Here is a 22,905-nt window from a genome sequence, read left to right on the forward strand (position 1 = left end):
ACAAAAAGTTCCGTAAAACATGATTTCTTCTTGTATTTCAAAATAAACGCATTACATCTTATATGTCTGAGATAAAAAAACAAAAAAACAAAAAACCACATGGCAGGTTTTTACCCATAAGGCACTGCAAGAGAAGCAGTTGGATTTGCAGAGGCACAGAGCAAAACACCTCATTAATATTCATGAGCAAAGTTTAAAACATCATTGGCTCAAAGTAGTGCTGACAGATGAAAAATAAAATTTCTAATTTTTTAAAGATAAACATTAAGCAACTCCTGCCAGCAAATTGCATTTTGTACTGATGACATTTTATCTCCCTGAATTTGAAGGCTACAGCCACCAGGCTTGGCAAAGAGACTCAACAGTGGACCTCAAGCTCCAATTTAATGCGTGGTGGCCCGAGTGCTGCAGGGTGAGGCGCAGGACACACAGACTCCAGTGACTGGGACGTACATTTAGTTACACAGAACAATAACGGCACTCAAGTATTACACACGAAAAACATGAACCTGTAACAGTTAACATGAAACAAGCACAATAAACACGCATACGTTTAATGATGACAAGAACATTAACCATGACATTAAGACATTACATCCACAATGACCAACGATCCTGCACACTATGATGAGGGTTTAAATACATATAAACAAATGAGGTGCAGGTGTGGCCACAAACGAGGATCCTCCCACTGCACGTGGCGGGCCAAACCACGTGACTTGCGGGAGGCGAGCGTTCCGTGACATCCAAACTACATATTATACCAAAAGCACCAGTCTGTGTACTCCTTCTCCTTTCATTAATGTCTTCATCCTCCCTTTGGAACCATTTATTTTGATACTGTACCTTAAACCTTTAAGGATCAATCATAAAATTTGTCAAATGTTCAGCTTATTACACTTATAAAATAAACGTAGTTAAGTACATATCTGCACTTCATGACAACTCTACTGATTCTAATACAACTCACTGTTTGTTTACAATCTTTACTTTCTAGTTACTTAATGCCTGCTGATTCATCTTGTTATCCATATATATATCTCAGCTCTAACTCTAGTGAACTGATCTTGCCCTTAGACAGATTACTCTACAGACTGTTAACTAGCAAGTGCATTTAATAATAGCCAGCTGATAAAAACAGTAAACATCACAGGGTCTGTCAACCTTGCTCAAAACCAAATGACATGGAGCAGGCCTGTTTCCATAATACATGCATGATTTACTTAATATTGGAGATTGCTTTACCTGGGCAGGCAAACCTTAGCTACTTATTGAGCAGAATGCTTTGAAATTAATGCAGCATTACAGCATTGGGAAGATTAACCACAACAACTGACCATAATCTCCAAGGCCACAAGTGAACTCTTGAAAATATAACCTGGACAATAAGGGGAGACTCAAATAAAAAGCAACTAAAATTTAAAAGATGCTACAGAAAGAAATACCTGTTTTTCCATGACTTGACACAAAAATATTTACATGTGCATTAAGTTACATCACAGGATCTCATAGTAATATTTACATAAACATCTTTATATTACATTTTTACATAAACATCTTTCCATTACATTTACAGTACTGGGCAGATGCTCTTATAGTGACTGATGTATGTTTATCAGTATGACAGCATGTGTCCTCTCTGAGGATCAAACCATGATTCTGGAGATGTATCTTACTGTACCTGCTCTACCAGGTGAGTTCAGGAGTGCTAACGTCATAAAACTCTGATCAGGTACGATCAAACATACACTGATCTCTGATCCCTGAATGGTACAGAGAAAGGCAGTGTGGGTACATACGTGTGTGTGTGTGTGTGTGTGTGTGTGTGTGTGTGTGTGTATACAAGAGAGCCAAATCATTTATCATCTCTCAGACTCTCATGGTAATTATTGGGAGATCACCTCTGCTCTTCATCTGAGTGGTTTAGTCCATTCATATTAACTCCTCTGTTGTCATGGTTACGGTCTCCATTCACTGTACTTCCTTTCTGTATCTGCTGATTTTTTTCCTCAGCTGCACAATCACCAGTCCTGCTGCCACAAGCCCCACCCACGTCAGAGCCAGGAGCACTGTCAACACCGTCACTGTGGAGCTCTGATCTGGACACGGCTGGAGTTCTGCAACACACACACAAAGAATTGCCAGTAAATATAAGCCACTATTTAAACAGTATTGAGTTATAATCATGTGTGTATGGTTTTAACATGTGCCATATACTGTTTAAACTGTGGTTCATATTATGATAGTTCAGTGTTCACTCTGGTACATACACATATGATTATAACTCTGTATGTTTAAACAGTACAGTTATAATCATATGTGTATGTACCAGAGTGAACACTGAAGTATCATATTAGTTGTGAATATAGAATAGAAATATTTCCAGCATTTAGCTAACACTTTTATCCAAAACAATTTACAATTAATGTAAAGTTACAATTAATGTAACAGTGACAATTGTCCAACAGTGGCAACTTGAACTGGCAACCTTCTGATTACTAGTCAAGTATCTTAACCACTGAGCTCCCACTACCCAACTATACTCAGTTTAACAGTGACATATTGTTGTGAATGTAGAATAGAAATATACTCAAGAGTTCAAAGTGAATGACCCAGTGGAAAGAATGAGCTACACAAAGGGGGGGGGGGGGGTTACACAACAACAACAACAATAATAACAACCACCCTGACCACCACCTTCCTCCGATGATCCACCTGTGCTCTGTCATAACTATGATCACTGCTGAAGCTCCAGACCATCATATTAACACACAGCACAATTACTACACCATCATTGGCTGTATATATACAGTGCCTCCAAGTAGTATTCAACCACCTGCAGATTTTGCAATTTTTGGCTAAAATCTCCAGGTAGGCTGTGCTATCCATCTTCCTGTGGATGCAGACCAGATGGCCGGGCCCCTTGGCTGAGAAGCAGCCCCACAGGATGATGTTACCACCACCATGCTTGACTGTAGGGATGGTATTCTTGGGATCATATGCAGTGCCATCCTCTCGCCAAATGCCCCGGGTGTGGTCGGCACCAAAGACCTCGATCTTGGTCTCATCAGGCCAGAGAACCTTGACTCAGTCTGCCTCGGAGTCCTCCAAGTGATCATGAGCAAACTTTAGACAGGCATTGACGTGACGCTTTGAAAGTAAAGGTACCTTACAGGCTCGCCTGGAACGGAGACCATTGTGGTGGAGTACGTTATTGAAAGCAACGTCCCCACCACCATAAGATCTTCCCGGAGCTCCCTCCTTGTTGTCCTTGGGTCAGCCTTGACCGTTCGGACAAACCTGGTTTCAGCACGGGAGGAAACTTTGAAAGGCTGTCCAGGCCGTTGAAGGTTAACAGTAGTTCCATAAGCCTTCCACTTCCGGATGATGCTCCCAATGGTGGAGACAGGTAGGCCCAACTCCTTGGAAAGGGTTTTGTACCCCTTGCCAGCCTTGTGACCCTCCACAATTTTGTCTCCAATGGCCTTGGAATGCTCCTTAGTCTTTCTCATGTTGACTATGTATGAGTGCCGTTCACTTGTTTGGGGGGGGGGGCTTTTATAGTCAGAAAAGGCGGGAAAAAACAAAATTAATCCAAGCATGTGAAACTCATTGATCTTAATACCTCAATTACTTCTTAATACTTGAGGGGGCCAAACAGAATTCTGGTGGTTTGAGGGGTTGAATAGTAACTGACCCTCTGGTAAACTTTTTTTTTTTTTTTTTTTTTTTATTTTGCAAACAGAGAAATAACATTCTTTTTTGCTGCAGTGCATTTCACATGTCCAGGCCCATCTACAGTCCAAATTTCACAATGCTAAGTTAACTCCAAATGTGTAAACCTACAAAATCTGCAGGGGGTTGAATATTACTTGGAGGCACTGTACATATTAACACACAGCACAATTAGGTAATTACATTTATGTGCACACAACAGCAGGACTATGGCTTTGAGAACCAGGACTCTGTTTTAAAGACTAGTCTGTTCATATTTATATATTTCTGTCTCATTTACATGTACAACAGCACAGTCTGACTTTACAATGATAAACACCCTCTTCATGACACAATAAAGTTGATCAATGTGTGAGTTTATAGATTTTTTAAAAATAAAATCACACTACTAGGGTTTTTTAAGATGACAAGATGCCATTCTTTAACAGTCTGGAGCTGTAATGCAGTTATTGAGAACTACATTAAATGTAAAAATATCACAACTCCTTTCCTTGAGTCCCTCTACAAACAGGATTATAATGACTATGGGATTATATTTATGATGGTGTATTGGGGCGTCTTGCCCTTCTCCTTGTTATCACCTGGTCTGGTCTTCAGGTGCTACAGCACTGAGAGACTTGAACAGTGATATTGAGGGTGAAGTGTTTGTTGATTTATTGAGGGTCGTATGTAGAGGGTTGAGCTTCAGGAGCAGATAAGGCAAAACTAAAAAAAACCCATAAGCCACACTAGAAAAAAAAATTATTATTAGTTGGTTACATTTATTTAGCGCCTTTCTCAAACTCAAGGACACTTTACAGGCAGAAATCAGCTTTTATTCTCAAATCACTCGTAGACAGATGAGAAGCGGAAGCCAATTTACACACAGTGTTCTCTCTATCAGAAACCACAGAACCCACAGGACTGCAGGGTGCAGGGGAAGGGGAGGAGCTTAAGACCAGGACAGAGCAACACCCATAGCTGGGGGACACACACAGAGCACCAACCAAAGCTGGGACACACACACAGAGCACCAACCAAAGCTGGGACACACACATGCGCGCACACACGCGCACACACACACTCAGCACCAACCATAGCTGGCACACACACACACACACAGTGCACCAACCATAGCTGGGACACACATACAAACATACACACACAGTGCACCATCCATAGCTGGGACACACATACACACACACACACACACACACACACACACACACAGTGCACCAACCATAGCTGGGACACACACACACACACACACACACACACACACACACACACACACACACACACAGTGCACCAACCATAGCTGGGACGCACATACACACACACAGTGCACCAACCATAGCTGGGACACACATACACACACACACACACACACACACACACACACACACACACACACACACACACACACACACACAGTGCACCAACCATAGCTGGGACACACACACACACACACACAGTGCACCAACCATAGCTGGGACGCACATACACACACACAGTGCACCAACCATAGCTGGGACACACATACACACACACACACACACACACACACACACACACAGTGCACCAACCATAGCTGGGACACACACACACACACAGAGCACCAACCATAGCTGAGACACACATACACACACACACACACACACAGAGCACCAACCATAGCTGGGACACACACACACACACACACACACACACACACACACACACAGAGCACCAACCATAGCTGGGACACACACACACACACACACACACACACACACACACACACACAGAGCACCAACCATAGCTGGGACACACATACACACACACACACACACACACACACACACACACACACACAGAGCACCAACCATAGCTGGGACACACACACACACAGAGCACCAACCATAGCTGGGACACACACACACACACACACACACACACAGAGCACCAACCATAGCTGGGACACACACACACACACACACACACACACACACACACAGTGCACCAACCATAGCTGAGACACACACACACACACACACACACACACACACACACACAGTGCACCAACCATAGCTGGGACACACACACACACACACACACACACACACACACACACACACACACACACACAGAGCACCAACCATAGCTGGGACACACACAGAGCACCAACCATAGCTGGGACACACACACCCACACACACACAGAGCACGAACCATAGCTGGGACACACACAGAGCACGAACCATAGCTGGGACACACACACATCTATATCTACATGCATACACAACTCACATTGATACAGGACAGTTTTAGAGGATCCAGTCAACCTAACCTCCATGTTTTTGGGAGGAACCCAGAGGAAATCTACACAGACAGAAGATGGAAACTCCACCCAGATAGGGGCTCGAAGGCTGAGAGGCAAATATGCGAACCACCAAGCCCTGCTGCCCAAAACAATCAACTGTCCCAACTGAACACAAACAATATTAAGTACAATATCCTTCCCTAACTCCCAAAAATGAATAAACACAGGTAAAGAATGGAGCAAATAAAAAAGGCATCAAACTCCCTATTTCCTGACAACAATTCACACAGGACTATTATAATACTCTATACACAGAATGTCATGTACAACAGCAGAAAAGCAATAAGTTAGAATGATTTAACCAGCAGAGGACCAAAAACACAACAATCAGCAAACAATGCTCACTGAACAAACAAAACCAGCCACAGCAAAAGTAGAGATGAATCTCTGTCTCTCGCTTCTTCCCGGGCATTCAGCGTAGGGTAGAATGAGACAACCAATCAAGACACAACACAGCAGCCCAGCACAATTCCAGCACAGAACAGAAGACTTGATCAGGTGGAGGGGAGGAGCATCAAGAAGGGGAGGAGCTACAGACTATAAGATAAATGTAACCAAACCCAAACAACCCTACCCATAATGCAAACAGGGTTCTAACACCTTAAAACAGAAACACTCATGATTGTTTTGGTATCAGTAAGCAGGCATCACACAAAGTGCCGTAAAACATCAGTGGCTGGATCCAAGAGTGTCCATGTGAGAATCCACCACAAAGAGTCCAGTGAAAATCAACCAGGTCCACATGCTTTATTGGGAATATGCTTAGATAAACAGGACCTCAATTAAGACCAAGACCTCAAACTATGACACTCAGTCCACGCTGTTTACATGATCCTAGCATTCATAGTCAAACTAATACTGAACCACGTATGTGCATGTAAACATAGTTACTGATACTATGCACAACCCCCTCCCCAACATAGTAATTCTAGGCAACATTAAAATCACAGTAACCACACTTACCTTCCACAGTAACTGTGTATGTCTGTATGATCTCTTCATGCTTAGTGTCTCTGATGCTGTAAACTCCACTATCAGATGTTGTGGTTCCTTGCAGCTCCACAGCAGAGATGAGCGACACTCTCCGAGTGTATTCAGGTTTACACTTCAGTGAGTGTCCAGCCACTGTGCAGATCTGTCCACTAGAGGAAGCATCTGTACCTGTACTGTTATAAATCACCTCCACTGACTCTGATATGAGCAAATCCAGCACCAGAGGTTCACCAGGCTTAATCTGAACTGAAGAATTACAGGCTGTGGAAAAAACAATTAGAAACTTCAATGTAATATACAACTGATTTGACCATGTAACCTCAGAACTGCAAATCTGATATAAACATTTAAACCTTACATACAAGCTCCTTCTGTTTTTCCCCAGATATCTAATATTTGTGAAGTTTTCCATGTTCTACCTTATATACCCAAGATAAATAAAGTTCTCTTTGTCTACATAAATAATGGTTTAGTAACAATAACTAGGTAATCCATCGAGGACACTTACCCTCTATCTGTAGACTCACATCACAGATCCCTTGACCTTTACAGGCGCAGGTGTACAAGGACCTCTTAGTGTAATCAGCATCAGTGATGGTGAGGGAGAGATCTCCCTTCAGGTACTGATCATGGGACATGTGAAATCCCTCCTCTGACTGGCAGGATGTCTGGTTACACTGAGCCAGTATGTCATGTGGTTTATGATATAAAGTCCATGTGACCAGACCAGAACACATCTGAGTGCAGGGGAGAGTAGCAGCATCATGAAGATTCACCTTTACTGAAGGAAAAGAGCCTGAAAGACGCATTAAGAAAAGAGTTTAAAATGTTACTGTGGTGCTTGAAAGTTTGTGAACCCTTTAGAAGTTTCTACATTTCTGCAAATATTTTAACTAAAACTTGATCAGATTGTCAAACAAGTCCTGAAAGATAAAGAGAAACAAATCAAACAAATTAAACCAAATATTAGACTGTCATTTATTTATAGAGGAAAATGACCCAATATTACATAATAAGGCAATAAATATCAATTTGTAAACAATATTTATTATTTAGAATGTTATTTATTTTATCTATCATATTCATGCATGATACAGTGTATGTATCTATATATATTATATATTTATACACATATAATACACCCCACACTAAATAATTCCACAACTGAACCACAGTGCCACAATGGCTTTTAAAGAAAAAATATTGGATCTGTATTGCTATCAGGCAATATTCAAATGCAAGACATCAGTATCAGATCAGTAGAGAAAAACTGGTATCATGCTCTCTCTATAAATACAGTAAAATTAAAAATATCAACCATTCACTCAGGCTACTTAAATATTCTTGGTTACTCAAAGATGCATTTCTATGTAAGAGCAGAACTGACTGATACTGCTCATTAGTACGGCTGCAGGGACATCTGTGCCTTTTATGTCTGTGTCTACATGACCATTCTGGTGATCTTTTAATTAAAGGGTTCTGAAATGCAAGTCTATTAGCAAAATGATAGGGAATCTGTCCAATGAAATTTATTAATTTTATGTTTCTCACTCCAGGGGCGGGCCTATAGCAGCCTGAACCTTCTCAGTGTTCTGAAGAAAGGGTTACGACATTATTAGTAAAGGATCACTGTGTTAATGCTACCTTAGCCAGCTGACTATGAATGGGGTCTATGAGTGAGACAGACACTGTAGGTACAAGGAGCCGAGCATCCACAGTGAGTTATATAGTACAGTTCTCATGAATAGCAGCAATGCAGTAAACATGTTTATCCATTTAAATGTTATAAAAATGGACGGCATTGTTTACGCTGTGCAGCGCAAAATGAATTATTAAAAACAACCATCAGAATTTATTAATTAATTTAATAATTAAATTATTTATTAAATATAAAGAAGATTAAATAAAGATAAAGGTCAAGCCGGTACAATAGTCTGGTTAACACACCAAAGTCATGGATGAAATTCTGATGACCTGAGAGAACCTGTTTTGTCCACTTACCAGCTATGACTGTCAGCAGCTGTAACAGCAGAACACAGTGACACCTGCTCAGCATGACTGAGGAGACAAAAGAGACACCAGTCAGTACTGTACAGAGGAGACAGGAGAACCCAGTCAGTACTGTACAGAGGAGACAGGAGAACCCAGTCAGTACTGTACAGAGGAGACAGGAGGACCCAGTCAGTACTGTACAGAGGAGACAGGAGGACCCAGTCAGTACTGTACAGGTAGGAGCAGCTGAGTAAATCTCAGAGTGATCACTATTAGGAAAAAAGTCACTTATTTACAGTACCCTGATTATACCACCTGCCATAAAAGAAACGGGACTAAAGCACCATCTATCCCACAGTAGAAACAGGACTAAACCCCACTACACCTCAGCAGCACAGCAATCCTCCTTTACCAGAGGGGGATTAGTCCAGGGTTCAGAACATCACAGTCCTGCCTGCCAGTACGTTGTGTCACTGTTCAGCTCCCTTATTCCCAGCAGTCATGCTGTGTTTGATATTTCTGGCAACACTAAACTACTAATCAGACGGGACTAATTTTCCAGTCATGTGTACGTAAAGCAACTTTAGCACAAGACCTCTAGAGTGTATGACAGACTCGCACACAGGATAAGAAACCTCGGGATAAATTACAGACATGTCAGTGGCTACTGGATTTACGTATTACCGTCTCACAGAAATATCCACATGTGATGCGTAACTTTCGTTGAAAGAAACCACAGAATATTTTTCACACATCTGCACAGAATTCTGTTATTTGATGAAACCACTTATAGTAATAATGAATTGGGTTTGAATATTAGCAGGTTACATACGTGTAGGGGAATTTACTTAAAACTTCTGAGAAGTCATTTGCCTCCTCGAGCACTTCCGTGATTGGAGATAAAAGCGCCCAAACTCTACTATGTGAACCCTGGATATTCACCCGGGATTAAAAAACCCCTGAGATTACAGCAAACGGACGTTTATAGCAGGAAAAAGGTACAAGAATTCCTGCTGACGCTGAAGTAGGTAAAATGACTGACATGGCGAGAGTAAAATCACTGAGGAACGAGGGAAATGATTACATTACCACACCTCGCCATGTCAAATGAATCCTGTCTGAATATTCTTAACACACATGAGGTTCTGAATCCGGTTCTGGGGACCCACCGCCCATGCACAGTTTCCCATCTGATCCAGCTCATGAAAGACTTGATGACCCAGAAAACCTGAAGCTGTCCGCCAGTGGATGCAGTGTTACCAGTCTTAAATGTACATGGCAAACACAGAAATAAACCTGAAACAGTTTTTCTTTGGGCTGATAAACTGTTCCTGGCAACATGCAGAATCAATTAGTCTGTAATGCACATATAAAACAGGAGTATTGTAACGGTCAGTAATTTGCGGACTGTCCCCTTAAATTACCTTTACGTAAAAGGCGTGTGCACGTTGCCCACGCGGAAGAGTTGGTTTTGTACTGTGCGTGACGGACGTTGCTGGACCCAGCTCTTCATTTATCGTTATTTACTTCTTTAGTAACGCGTTATGAGCTGTGGATGTTTTTACAACTCATGTATAAGCTGTCTACAATACTCCAGGAGCGAGCCTGTGTCACGTGGTGAATAAACCAGCAAGTTTACTACTAAACTGAGTGAGTCTGGTCAGCATCTCCTCCACGTGTTTCACAGGCTTCTCTCTACCAGTTCCAAAGATCTGCTCATCTGGGTTGGAGTATAATTTAAACAGGACTAACTCCAAGCGTTACAGTATGTAATAAAATAGACAGTTACTGTATGTGCAAGGCAGGTGTTCTTAATAAAGTGACCGGTGAGCTTATGTAGCAACATTCGTACTTGGGATATTTATCTAACGACCTCGCAAATATTATTGTGGAGAAAAATGTGTGATAAAAAATAGAGGCAGTGAAACCCACTGGCTAATCACAGAGTGCGACAGTGCTTTTGAATATTATTATTATTATTATTATTATTATTATTTAATAGCAATAAAGGTTTGTACGCCACATGGACATTATCTCCTACCAAACGCATGTACTCTGAGGTACCTGCACGCCAGGAGACACACAGTCCATCTACTGAACTGCAGCATAAGAAGGCAGAACAGCACGCGGAGGGAACAAAGCGCACAGCTACTATCGCTCAGTGCACGAGCTAAAGTCCCTAAATGAACACATGAACCCGTTCAACAGTCCGCGAGAACAACCAGAGTTCTTAGCAGACATGCAAACTTTAAAACAGCTGCACTAAACATTACATATTAATTTATTATCTATGCAGTTGCCTAGTTGCGTTCATAAATCAGACTTTCTGACAGCTAGCGCGCATATTTGGACGGTAATCAGAAGTACATCGACATACAAACACTTTTAAACTCACCGCTAAATGTCGAATTTGAAGTTCGCGCTTCAGAAATGAAACCAATGGATTTGTGCTCGTGCTTGTGCTTGATTCGTTCTACAATGATCACGTGACGACAGAGCCGGAAATAGAAAAAGCGTTTTGAAGTTTGAACACTTTTACCATCAAATAAGGTAGAGTATTTTATAAAAGCACTATTATAATAATAATTATTTATAATTCTTTAATTTCTAAAGTCATAAATTGATGGCATTTTATCAGTTTTGTTTAATGATAAGCTGTTCACAATTTAGAACTTCAATTTAAAATATATAAAATATTTTTGCTCTTAAATGTGACTTAGTAAGATGTGTTCTGGGTGCATTCTAAATGTATTCTGAATAAATTACTGTTTTATGTATTGTAATAGAATACATCACATTATTCAACCATCAAAGTATTCTGCCAAACCCTGGATGTATGTACACAACTCAGCAATGAGATTTTAATGACATGCACAACAGTCCATTTAGTTTTATTAGTTGCTTTTATTGAAACAACAAATGTCATGCTTTTCGATGCAACAGAACAGTTTTAAAAGCTGGAAATAAATACATAGATAACTAACAAACTACCTAAATAAATACTACTATATAGTAGTATTAATAAGTACTACATATGTAAGCTGCGTCACATCCCAGTGTGCTTCAACGAGGGTGAAAATACTGATGATGATGATGGAATATTGGAGCACTGTGTTGTAGAGTAAATGTCTTTCAACAAACATTTTAGGTATAAATGTCAGTGCCTTCAGTGTCCTACTTTGGAACACTCTTCCTATATGACTGAATAATTATATGTTCCTGTAGGCCTGAGTAACTTTTACTCTGTATGTTCCTGCATGTTTGAGTAATTATTATTGCACTGTATATTCCTGCATATCTGAGTAATTATTATTATTATTACTCTGCATTGTCACGGTTGTCCCCTCCCTGTCATCTCGGTCACTTTAGCAATCCTGTCATGCTCTGTTTACTTTACAACTTGGTTTTCTTTCCATGAGCTTCTTTGTTTTGATTTTTCTGTTACTCCCCCTTGTCTGGTTGTTCTGCCTGTTTTCTCCTGTTTCTAGTTGTTCCTTGTTAATTCGTGTATATGTTCCTTGTTAACTTGTGTGTATATTCCTTGTTAACTTGTGTATATATTTCTAGTGTCTCTCCAGTCTTGTCGCTGGTTATTGTTCACTCAGCCTGTGTTCATTGTACTAAGCCTCCATTTATACTAAGGTCCTTCTTCATTTCATGTTGTTGCCTTGTAACCTGTTCCCAGTTGTGTTTCTGTCAGTGTATTGGTTCTATCGTGTTTAGCTTTCATTTTCTTTATCTTTTGTGGGTCTGTCCGTCTCAATATGTTGACTCATTCCACTGACCCTGATTTTCTGTTCCAGTATGTTCCAGAGAGCTTGCGTCCTCTCATTGGCCTGTTCCAATATTCTGCAAAACGCCGCAGAGCACCATTGGTCTGTTCCAACGTGCTTCTCCAATTTTTATTGGCTCTCCCGTTGCCATCCCGTTGCTGTCCCAGCATCCTACCACACTTCTGACTTACAGCATTTGGTAAGTGAAGCCAGGCTCCCTCTTTTACATTTTCCCTTCAATTTGTTGCGCTCAATTTATTTCTATGGCTTTTATTCCCCATCTCGGTACGTCCAGACTTTACTGTAAAAGTGAGATTTAATGGGCAAAGTTAATGGCCAGACCGACAGACCGAGCTAACTAGCTGCTCGTTAACCTGTCTGTGTCGGACACAGTGCAAGTTTTCTCTCAGACATCTTGGTTATCAGTTGTGGGTGAATGAATGAATGAAGTTAATGAAGTCGTTTCCACTTCATCTGAAGTTAACATTTGCGGTACAATGACCTGTGCTACTGAAAATGACTGATTGTTATTTCAAACAACAATTAAATAGCACTTAAGCTTCACTATCTGGGGATACAGAGTTATCTGGTTAACTGCAAAGAAGCTCCTTTTATCAAAGTCCATTTTCAAACACATGTTATTAACATAGTCCTGAGTAATGTACATTAATGCTGATTTAAAAAATGTTTAGGCATCAATTTTAGCATTAATTTTGGTTTGTTTCTCTTGATCCCTTAGAATGTTTTCCAAACTGGTATCTCCATATTCCAGGCCAGCACCTGTGAGGGTGAGGTGAGTGGCTAAATATACAGCTGAGAGAGCAGAGACATACAAATTAGTGGAAGGTGTGGTGGTTAAGTCCACCAAGAGGGTTGCTACTTGTGCTCGCTCTGACGGGGAGCATTTTGTAGTGGCCCATTTAAAAAAAAAAAGATGATAGTCATCGAATTGGTTGTCTTATTTCAATAGCTACAATTTATCAGAAAAATATGGTAGCTCTAAAATGTATTTCAGTCCATCCACAGGAGTGTTTATAACAGATGAGGTCACAGTATCTTCAGATCTGGAAGTATAATGCCGCAATGCTGTCTGTCCTCCCTCCCCAACCTATAAAGACCTTCCTGACTGGAAAGCAGACTAGTGTGCACTCTCAGGGAGGGTTGTCAGTGTAAGTATTATTTGTAAAAATATTAGCCTAATTAAATATATGCTATGACCCTTAGTGTCATAAGAGATAAATTTAACCTTAATCTTAATCTGCACATATCTTATACCGACCATAACAAACCATTACTGAAATGACAAACATGACACTTGTTTTTAAACTCTAAACTCGATTGACTGTTTAGATCTTGTCCATTGGTGTCCTCACAATAGCAGAGTGTAAATGAATTTTATATATTGTATCTAAGAACATTTATATAAATACTGTCTATGAAATCATTTCCAAATAGCATATGGCTAACAATACACTTTCTTACATAAACTGTGAGTCAGTGAAAGCACCACAGCAAATGTTGATTTTGCCTTTTAACACAAACGTTTGTGAAAATCCACGTACTAAGTTGCTGTATTGACCAATTTTTATTGAGCGTTTATTTGCTAATTTCAGTAATTATTCAATGTGGTTGATTTGCAACTGAAGCCTCTGAGGGTAAGAGAAATATTAATATTGGTATTTTTTCACGTTGTTTTTTCCGCCGCTTGTGGTGACGTTAATAGGTGACTGCATTAATCGGTCATACTTATGTTGAATCGGTTTTCGTTGTTTGTGATTTGCTTCTGTTATTTCGCGATTGCTTTCTTTTGTGCAGGGATATACGTTTTGTTTTTTTGTTTTTTTAATTAAGTGTCATTTGTTGTATTTACTAATCTGTGACTCATTCGGGTCATTAATCATGAGAGGGTTTAAAAGGATTTATTACTATCAACATAGTACTAGACACATTTCTGGAGGCACCGCGCTAATTTGCATTGATCTAACACGAAATTTCTGAGATGTGCTCCCTCTGAATGATTTCATTAGGGCGCCTTTAGGCAGAGGTTACACGCGGGTTTAATTTTTGAAACATTTTGAATCAAGTTTCAGGTTGAAAGGCGACATCTGTAACGGTGAGTTTAAGAGTTTTTATATAGATGTACTTCTGATTACCGTCCAGATATGCGCGCTAGCTGTCAGAAAGTGATTTATGAACATAACGGCTCAGCAATATAGGACGGAAAAAGTATCCATCTGCATAGATAATAAATGAATATGTAATATTTAGTGAAGCTGCCAGGAATGGCAAGGGTGATGGTTTCTATAAGGTAACAGTTAATATAAAATATTAATTTATACACTTGATCATCTTACTGAACCTGAGCTTACGCGACAATCGGCGACCTGCCTCCAAACGTCTCTCCGTGTCCGTGTCTCCGCCTCGGCCGCTGTACTCGAACAGAAAGCTGAAGTCAAACTCGGGTTCCCATTTCGGGTCGGCGTGGCTTAGACTGCGTGGATACGGCTGCCTATCCTCTGCTCGGAGAGGAACAGGGGCGCTCGCATCCTGCGCAGTCACACCGCACCTCTTAACTTTCATGTGAAAAAACAAATAAACCGCACACACATTTATCCGCAAGCATATATGCTTGCCTGAGTTGAAACGGATTGGCCTGCCACTTGTGTGTCTTGGTGAATTGTAGGTTGAAAGAACCATAAAGAGAAAGATAAGGGTTTGGAGGAGAAAAAAATTTGACATTTCAAGTTCCAACATCTCTAGCAGTTAGTTTAAAAGTGTTTATATGTCGATGTACTTCTGATTACCGTCCAAATATGCGCGCTAGCTGTCAGAAAGTCTGATTTATGAACGCAACTAGGCAACTGCATAGATAATAAATTAATATGTAATGTTTAGTGCAGCTGTTTTAAAGTTTGCATGTCTGCTAAGAACTCTGATTGTTCTCGCGGACTGTTGAACGGGTTCATGTGTTCATTTAGGGACTTTAGCTCGTGCACTGAGCGATAGTAGCTGTGCGCTTTGTTCCCTCCGCGTGCTGTTCTGCCTTCTTATGCTGCAGTTCAGTAGATGGACTGTGTGTCTCCTGGCGTGCAGGTACCTCAGTAAATGCGTTTGGTAGGAGATAATGTCCATGTGGCGTACAAACCTTTATTGCTATTAAATAATAATAATAATAATAATAATAATATTCAAAAGCACTGTCGCACTCTGTGATTAGCCAGTGGGTTTCACTGCCTCTATTTTTTATCACACATTTTTCTCCACAATATTTGCGAGGTCGTTAGATAAATATCCCAAGTACGAATGTTGCTACATAAACTCACCGGTAACTTTATTAAGAACACCTGCCTTGCACATACAGTAACTGTCTACTTTAGTACATACTGTAACGCTTGGAGTTAGTCCTGTTTAAATTATGCTCCAACCCAGATGAGGAGATCTTTGGAACTGGTAGAGAGAAGCCTGTGAAGCACGTGGAGGAGATGCGGAGCAGAATCACTCAGTTTAGTAGTAAACTTGCTGGTTTATTCACCACGTGACACAGGCTCGCTCCTGGAGTATTGTAGACAGCTCATACATGAGTTGTAAAAACATCCACAGCTCATAACGCGTTTCTAAAGAAGTAAATAACGATAAATGAAGAGCTGGGTCCGGCAACGTCCGTCACGCACAGTACAAAACCAACTCTTCCGCGTGGCCTACGTGCACACGCCTTTTACGTAAACGTAACTTAAGGGGACAGTCCGCAAATTACTGACCGTTACAATACTCCTGTTTTATAGGTGCATTACAGACTAATTGATTCTGCATGTTGCCAGGAACAGTTTATCAGCCCAAAGAAAAACTGTTTCAGGTTTATTTCTGTGTTTGTCATGTACATTTAAGGCTGGTAACAGTGCATCCACTGGCGGACAGTTTCAGGTTTTCTGGGTCATCAAGTCTTTCATGAGCGGGATCAGATGGGAAACTGTGCAGGGCGGTGGGTCCCCAGAACCAAGGTTCAGAACTTCATGTGTTAAAACCTTTCGGACAGGATTCATTTGACATGGCGAGGTGTGGTAATGTAATTATTTCCCTCGTTCCTCAGTGATTTTACTCTCGCCATGTCCGTCATTTTACCTACTGCAGTGTCAGTAATAATTATTACGCCCTTTTCCTGCTATAAACGGCTGTTTGCTGTAATCTCAGGGATTTTTAATCCCGGGCGAATATCCAGGGTTCACATATCAGAGTTTGGGCGCTTTTTTTTCCAATCTCGGAAGTGCTCGAATAGGCAAATGACTTCTCAGAGATTTTAAGTAAATTCCCCTACACATATGTAACCTGCTAATGTTCAAACCCAAGTCATTACTATAAGTGGTTTCATTAAATAACAGAATTCTGTGCAAATGTGTGAAAAATATTTAGTGGTTGCGACCAACGAAGGCTACGTATCACACGTGGATGTTTTAGTGAGACAGTAATACGTAAATCCATTAGCCGCTGACATGTCTGTAATTTATCCTGAGGTTTCTGATCCTGTGTGAGTCTGTTATACACTCCAGAGGTCTTGTGGTAAAGTTGCTATATGTACATATGACTGGAAAATGAGTCCCGTCTGATTAGTAGTTTAGTGTTGCCAGAAATATCAAACACAGCATGACTGCTGGGAATAAGGGAGCTGAACAGTGACACAACGTACTGGCAGGTAGGACTGTGATGTTCTGGACCCTGGACTAACCCCTCTCTGGTAAAGGAGGATTACTGTGCTGCTGAGGTGTAGTGGGGTTTAGTCCTGTTTATTTTATGCCAGGTGCTGTAATCAGGGTACTGTAAATAAGTGACATTTTTCCTAATAGTGATCACTCTGCTCCTACCTGTACAGTACTGACTGGGGTTGTCCTGTCTCCTCTGTACAGTACTGAGTGGGTCCTCCTGTCTCCTCTGTACAGTACTGACTGGGTTCTCCTGTCTCCTCTGTACAGTACTGACTGGGTTCTCCTGTCCCCTCTGTACAGTACTGACTGGGTCCTCCTGTCCCCTCTCTACAGTACTGACTGGGTTCTCCTGTCTCCTCTGTATAGTACTGACTGGGTTCTCCTGTCTCCTCTGTACAGTACTGACTGGGTTCTCCTGTCTCCTCTGTACAGTACTGACTGGGTCCTCCTGTCTCCTCTGTACAGTACTGACTGGGTCCTCCTGTCTCCTCTGTACAGTACTGACTGGGTTCTCCTGTCTCCTCTGTACAGTACTGACTGGGTTCTCCTGTCTCCTCTGTATAGTACTGACTGGGTCCTCCTGTCTCCTCTGTACAGTACTGACTGGGTTCTCCTGTCTCCTCTGTACAGTACTGACTGGGTTCTCCTGTCTCCTCTGTACAGTACTGACTGGGTCCTCCTGTCTCCTCTGTACAGTACTGACTGGGTTCTCCTGTCTCCTCTGTACAGTACTCACTGGGTTCTCTTTTGTCTCCTCAGTCATGCTGTCCTGCAGCAGGTGTCACTGTGTTCTGCTGTTACAGCTGCTGACAGTCATAGCTGGTAAGTGGACAGAACAGGTTCTCTCAGGTCATCAGAATTTCATCCATGACTTTGGTGTGTTAACCAGACTATTGTACCTGCTTGACCTTTATCTTTATTTAATCTTCTTTATATTTAATAAAATTATTATTAAATTAAGTAATAAATTCTGACGGTTGTTTTTAATAATTCATTTTGCGCTGCACAGCGTAAACGATGCCATCCATTTTTATAACATTAAAATGGATAGTAAACTTGTTTACTGCATTGCTGCTATTCATGAGAACTGTACTGTATAACTCACTGTGGATATGTGGCTCCTTGTACCTACTGTATAACTACAGTGTCTGTCTCACTCATAGACCCCATTCATAGTCAGCTGGCTAAGGTAGCATGAACACAGTGATCCTTTACTAATAATGTCATAACCTTTTTTTCAGAACACTGAGAAGGGATAGGTTGCTAATGGCCCGCCCCCAGAGTGACAAAATTAATCAATTTCATTGGACAGATTTCCTGTCACTTTGCTAATAGACTTGCATTTCAGAACTATTTAATTAAAAGCTCACCAGAATGGTCATGTAGACACAGACATAGAAGGCACAGATGTCCCTGCAGTCGTACGAATGAGCAGTATCAGTCAGTTCTGCTCTTACATAGAAATGCATATTTGAGTAACCAAGAATATTTAAGTAGTCTGAGTGAATGGTTGATTATTTTTAGTTTTACTGTATTTATAGAGAGAGCATGATACCAGTTTTTCTCTACTGATCTGATACTGATGTCTTGCATTTGATTGTCGCCTGATGTAAATACCAATCTGATATTTTTTCATTAAAAGCCACTGTGGTTCAGTCGTGTAGGGGATTATTTAGTGTGGGATGTATTTTATATATGTATAATTATATATTATATATAGATACTTGCGCTGTATCATGCATGGATATGACAGATAAAATAAATAACATTCTAAATAATAAATATTGTTTACAAGTTGATATTTATTGCCTTGATATGAAACATTTTCCTCTATAAATAAATGACAGTATTATTTTGTTTGATTTGTTTGATTTGTTTCTCTTTATCTACTTTCAGGACTTTTTTGACAATCTGATGAAGTTTTAGTTCATATATATGTAGAAATATAGAAACTTCTAAAGAGTTCCTAAACTTTCAAGCACCACTGTAACGTTTTATACTCTCTTTTCTTAATGTGTCTTTCAGGTTCTTTTCCTTCAGTAAAGGTGAATCTTCATGATGATGCTACTCTCCCCTGCACTCAGACATGTTCTGGTCTGGTCACATGGACTTTATATCATAAACCACATGACGTACTGGCTCAGTGTAACCAGACATCCTGCCAGTCAGAGGAGGGATTTCACATGTCCCATGATCAGTACCTGAAGGGAGATCTCTCCCTCACCATCACTGATGCTGATTACACTAAGAGGTCCTTGTACACCTGCGCCTGTAAAGGTCAAGAGCTCTGTGATGTGAGTCTACAGATAGAGGGTAAGTGTCCTCAATGGATTACCTAGTTATTGTTACTAAACCATTATTTATGTAGACAGAGAGAACTTTAAGTAGAACTTAGAGTATGTTCTAAGTAGAACATAGAATTGTAAACTTCAAATATCAGATATGTGGGGAAAAACAGAAGGAGCTTGTATGTAACGTTTAAATGTTTATATCAGATTTGCCGTTCTGAGGTTACATGGTCAAATCAGTTGTATATTACATTGAAGTTTCTAATTGTTTTTTCCAAAGCCTGTAATTCTTCAGTTCAGATTAAGCCTGGTGAACCTCTGGTGCTGGATTTGCTCATATCAGAGTCAGTGGAGGTGATTTATAACAGCACAGGTGCAGCTGCTCCCTCTAGTGGACAGATCTGTACAGTGGCTGGACACTCACTGAAGTGTAAACCTGAATACACTCAGAGAGTGTTGCTTATCTCTGCTGTGGAGCTGCAAGGAACCACACCATCTGATAGTGGAGTTTACATCATCAGAGACACTAAGCATGAAGAGATTATACAGACATACACAGTTACTGTGGAAGGTAAGTATGGTTACTGTGATTTTAATGTTGCCTAGTTACTTTTTGTTGGGGAGGGGGGTGTGCGTAGTATCAGTAATTATGTTTACATGCACATCCGTGGTTCCGTATTAGTTAGACTATGAATGCTGGGATCATGTAAACAGCGTGAACTGAGTGTCATAGTTTGAGGTCTTGGTCTTAGTTGAGGTCCTGTTTATCAAAGTATATCCCCAATAGAGCATGTGGACCTGGTTGATTTTCACTGGACTCTTTGAGGTGGATGGACATGCTTGAATCCAGCCACTGATGTTTTACACCACTTGGTGTGATGCTTGCTTGCTGATACCAAAACAAAAGAGTGATTGAGTGGGAAAAATTTGTGTTTGTTTACGTCCCCTTCTTGATGCTCCTCCTCCACTTGATGAAGTCTTCTGTCCTGTGCTGGAATTGTTCTCGGCTGCGGTGTTGTCTTGATTGGCTGCCTCATTCTACCCAGCGCATAAGGGGAATATAAGGGGAAGACTGGGAAGAAGCGACAGACAGAGATACATCTTCACTGTGGTGTTCTTGTGTCTGTGTGGGGGTCGAGTCCCTATCTGGGTGGAGTTTCCATGTTCTCCCTGTATCTGCGTAGGTTTCCTCTGGAATCCTCCCAAAAACATGGAGGTTAGGATGATTGGATACTCAAACTGTCCTGTATCAATGTGAGTTGTGCATGAATATAGATAAAGATAGGTGTGTGTGTGTGTGTGTGTGTGTGTGTGTGTGTGTGTATGTTCAGTGATGGTTGGTGCTCTGTCCTGGTCTTAACCTCCTCCCCTTCTCCTACACCTGGTTCTCCTGTAGTTTCTAATAGAGAGAACACTGTGTGTAAATTGGCTGCTGCTTCTCATCTGTCTGTGAGTGATTTGAGTGTGTCCAGCTATGGTTGGTGCTCTGTGTGTGTGTGTGTGTGTGTGTTTATGTCCAGCTATGGGTGGTGCTCTGTGTGTGTGTGTGTGTGTATGTCCAGCTATGGGTGGTGCTCTGTGTGTGTGTATATGTCCAGCTATGGTTGATGCTCTGTGTGTGTGTATATGTCCAGCTATGGTTGGTGCTTTGTGTGTGTGTATATGTCCAGCTATGGGTGGTGCTCTGTGTATGTGTGTATATGTCCAGCTATGGGTGCTGCTCTACGTGTGTGTGTATATGTCCAGCTATGGGTGGTGCTCTGCGTGTGTGTGTATATGTCCAGCTATGGGTGGTGCTCTGCGTGTGTGTGTATATGTCCAGCTATGGGTGCTGCTCTACGTATGTGTGTATGTCCAGCTATGGGTGGTGCTCTGCGTGTGTGTGTATATGTCCAGCTATGGGTGCTGCTCTACGTGTGTGTTTATATGTCCAGCTATGGGTGGTGCTCTGCGTGTGTGTGTATATGTCCAGCTATGGGTGCTGCTCTGCGTGTGTGTGTATATGTCCAGCTATGGGTGGTGCTCTGCGTGTGTGTGTATATGTCCAGCTATGGGTGCTGCTCTACGTGTGTGTGTATATGTCCAGCTATGGGTGGTGCTCTGCGTGTGTGTGTATATGTCCAGCTATGGGTGCTGCTCTACGTATGTGTGTATATGTCCAGCTATGGGTGCTGCTCTACGTGTGTGTGTATATGTCCAGCTATGGGTGGTGCTCTACGTATGTGTGTATATGTCCAGCTATGGGTGGTGCTCTATGTATGTGTGTATATGTCCAGCTATGGGTGCTGCTCTACGTATGTGTGTATGTCCAGCTATGGGTGCTGCTCTACGTATGTGTGTATATGTCCAGCTATGGGTGCTGCTCTACGTATGTGTGTATATGTCCAGCTATGGGTGCTGCTCTACGTATGTGTGTATGTCCAGCTATGGGTGCTGCTCTATGTATGTGTGTATATGTCCAGCTATGGGTGCTGCTCTGTCCTGGTCTGAACCTCCTCCCCTTCCCCTGCACCCTTCAGTCCCACAGGGGTCTGTGGTTTCTGACAGACTGTGTGTGTAAATTGGCTGCCGCTTCTCATCAGTCTATCAGTGATTTGAGAATAAAAGCTGATTTCTGTCTGTAAAGTGTCCTTGAGTTTGAGAAAGGTGCTAAATAAATGTAACCAATAATAATAATAATAATAATAATAATAATAATATTAATAATAATAATAATAATAATAATAATAGTAGTTTTATTTCTAGTGTGTCTTATGTTTTATTTTTTTTTAGTTTGGCCTTGTCTGCTCCTGAAGCTCAATCCCTCTACAGCCGACCCTCAATAAATCAACAAACACTTCAGCCTCAATACCACTGTTTACTGTAGTAATTATGCTGTGTTAATAAGTAAATGTAGTCAGTGAAGGTGCAGTAATTATGCTGTGTGTTAATAAGTAAATGTAGTCAGTGATGGTGCAGTAATTATGCTGTGTGTTAATATGTAGATGTAGTCAGTGATGGTGCAGTAATTATGCTGTGTGTTAATATGTAGATGTAGTCAGTGATGGTGCAGTAATTATGCTGTGTGTTAATATGTAAATGTAGTCA

At 41.1% G+C, this 22,905-nt stretch overlaps 2 protein-coding genes and 1 long non-coding RNA gene across 3 annotated transcripts in view; 2 read left to right on the forward strand and 1 right to left on the reverse strand.

Moving 5' to 3' along the window:
• Positions 1 to 22,905, forward strand: part of LOC145651825 (uncharacterized) — a 64,592-nt gene that overhangs the window by 36,918 nt on the left and 4,769 nt on the right. Inside the window, exons 2-4 of the mRNA XM_081700118.1 lie at positions 18,290 to 18,352; positions 19,556 to 19,843; positions 20,099 to 20,389. Coding sequence (XP_081556244.1) covers positions 18,292 to 18,352; positions 19,556 to 19,843; positions 20,099 to 20,389 — 640 coding nt within the window. The 5' untranslated portion in view covers positions 18,290 to 18,291. The remainder of the gene's footprint in view (positions 1 to 18,289; positions 18,353 to 19,555; positions 19,844 to 20,098; positions 20,390 to 22,905) is intronic.
• On the reverse strand, positions 29 to 10,162 carry LOC118241382 (uncharacterized). The gene is made up of 5 exons (XM_081700081.1): positions 10,150 to 10,162; positions 9,070 to 9,126; positions 7,577 to 7,864; positions 7,039 to 7,329; positions 29 to 2,117 (listed from the first exon to the last, which is right to left on the reverse strand). The coding sequence occupies exons 1-5, from the start codon at positions 10,160 to 10,162 to the stop codon at positions 1,972 to 1,974; spliced, it is 795 nt and encodes a 264-aa protein (XP_081556207.1). The 3' UTR covers positions 29 to 1,971.
• On the forward strand, positions 10,425 to 14,212 carry LOC145659939 (uncharacterized). Its single transcript, XR_014126122.1, has 4 exons — positions 10,425 to 10,710; positions 12,864 to 13,032; positions 13,573 to 13,626; positions 13,950 to 14,212. It is a non-coding gene; the product is annotated as an uncharacterized LOC145659939 (long non-coding RNA).

This window comes from Electrophorus electricus, chromosome 1 (assembly GCF_041902795.1).
Source record: "Electrophorus electricus isolate QZ-2024a chromosome 1, ASM4190279v1, whole genome shotgun sequence".
Taxonomy (NCBI): domain Eukaryota; kingdom Metazoa; phylum Chordata; class Actinopteri; order Gymnotiformes; family Gymnotidae; genus Electrophorus; species Electrophorus electricus.

Excerpts from the sequence above, each read along its gene's own strand:
- LOC118241382 (XM_081700081.1), bottom strand. Across the intron at positions 7,865-9,069 it reads GCTGCTGACAGTCATAGCTG|GCTCTTTTCCTTCAGTAAAG; the intron begins GTAAGTGGACAA and ends TGCGTCTTTCAG. Across the intron at positions 7,330-7,576 it reads TGTGAGTCTACAGATAGAGG|CCTGTAATTCTTCAGTTCAG; the intron begins GTAAGTGTCCTC and ends TTTTTTCCACAG.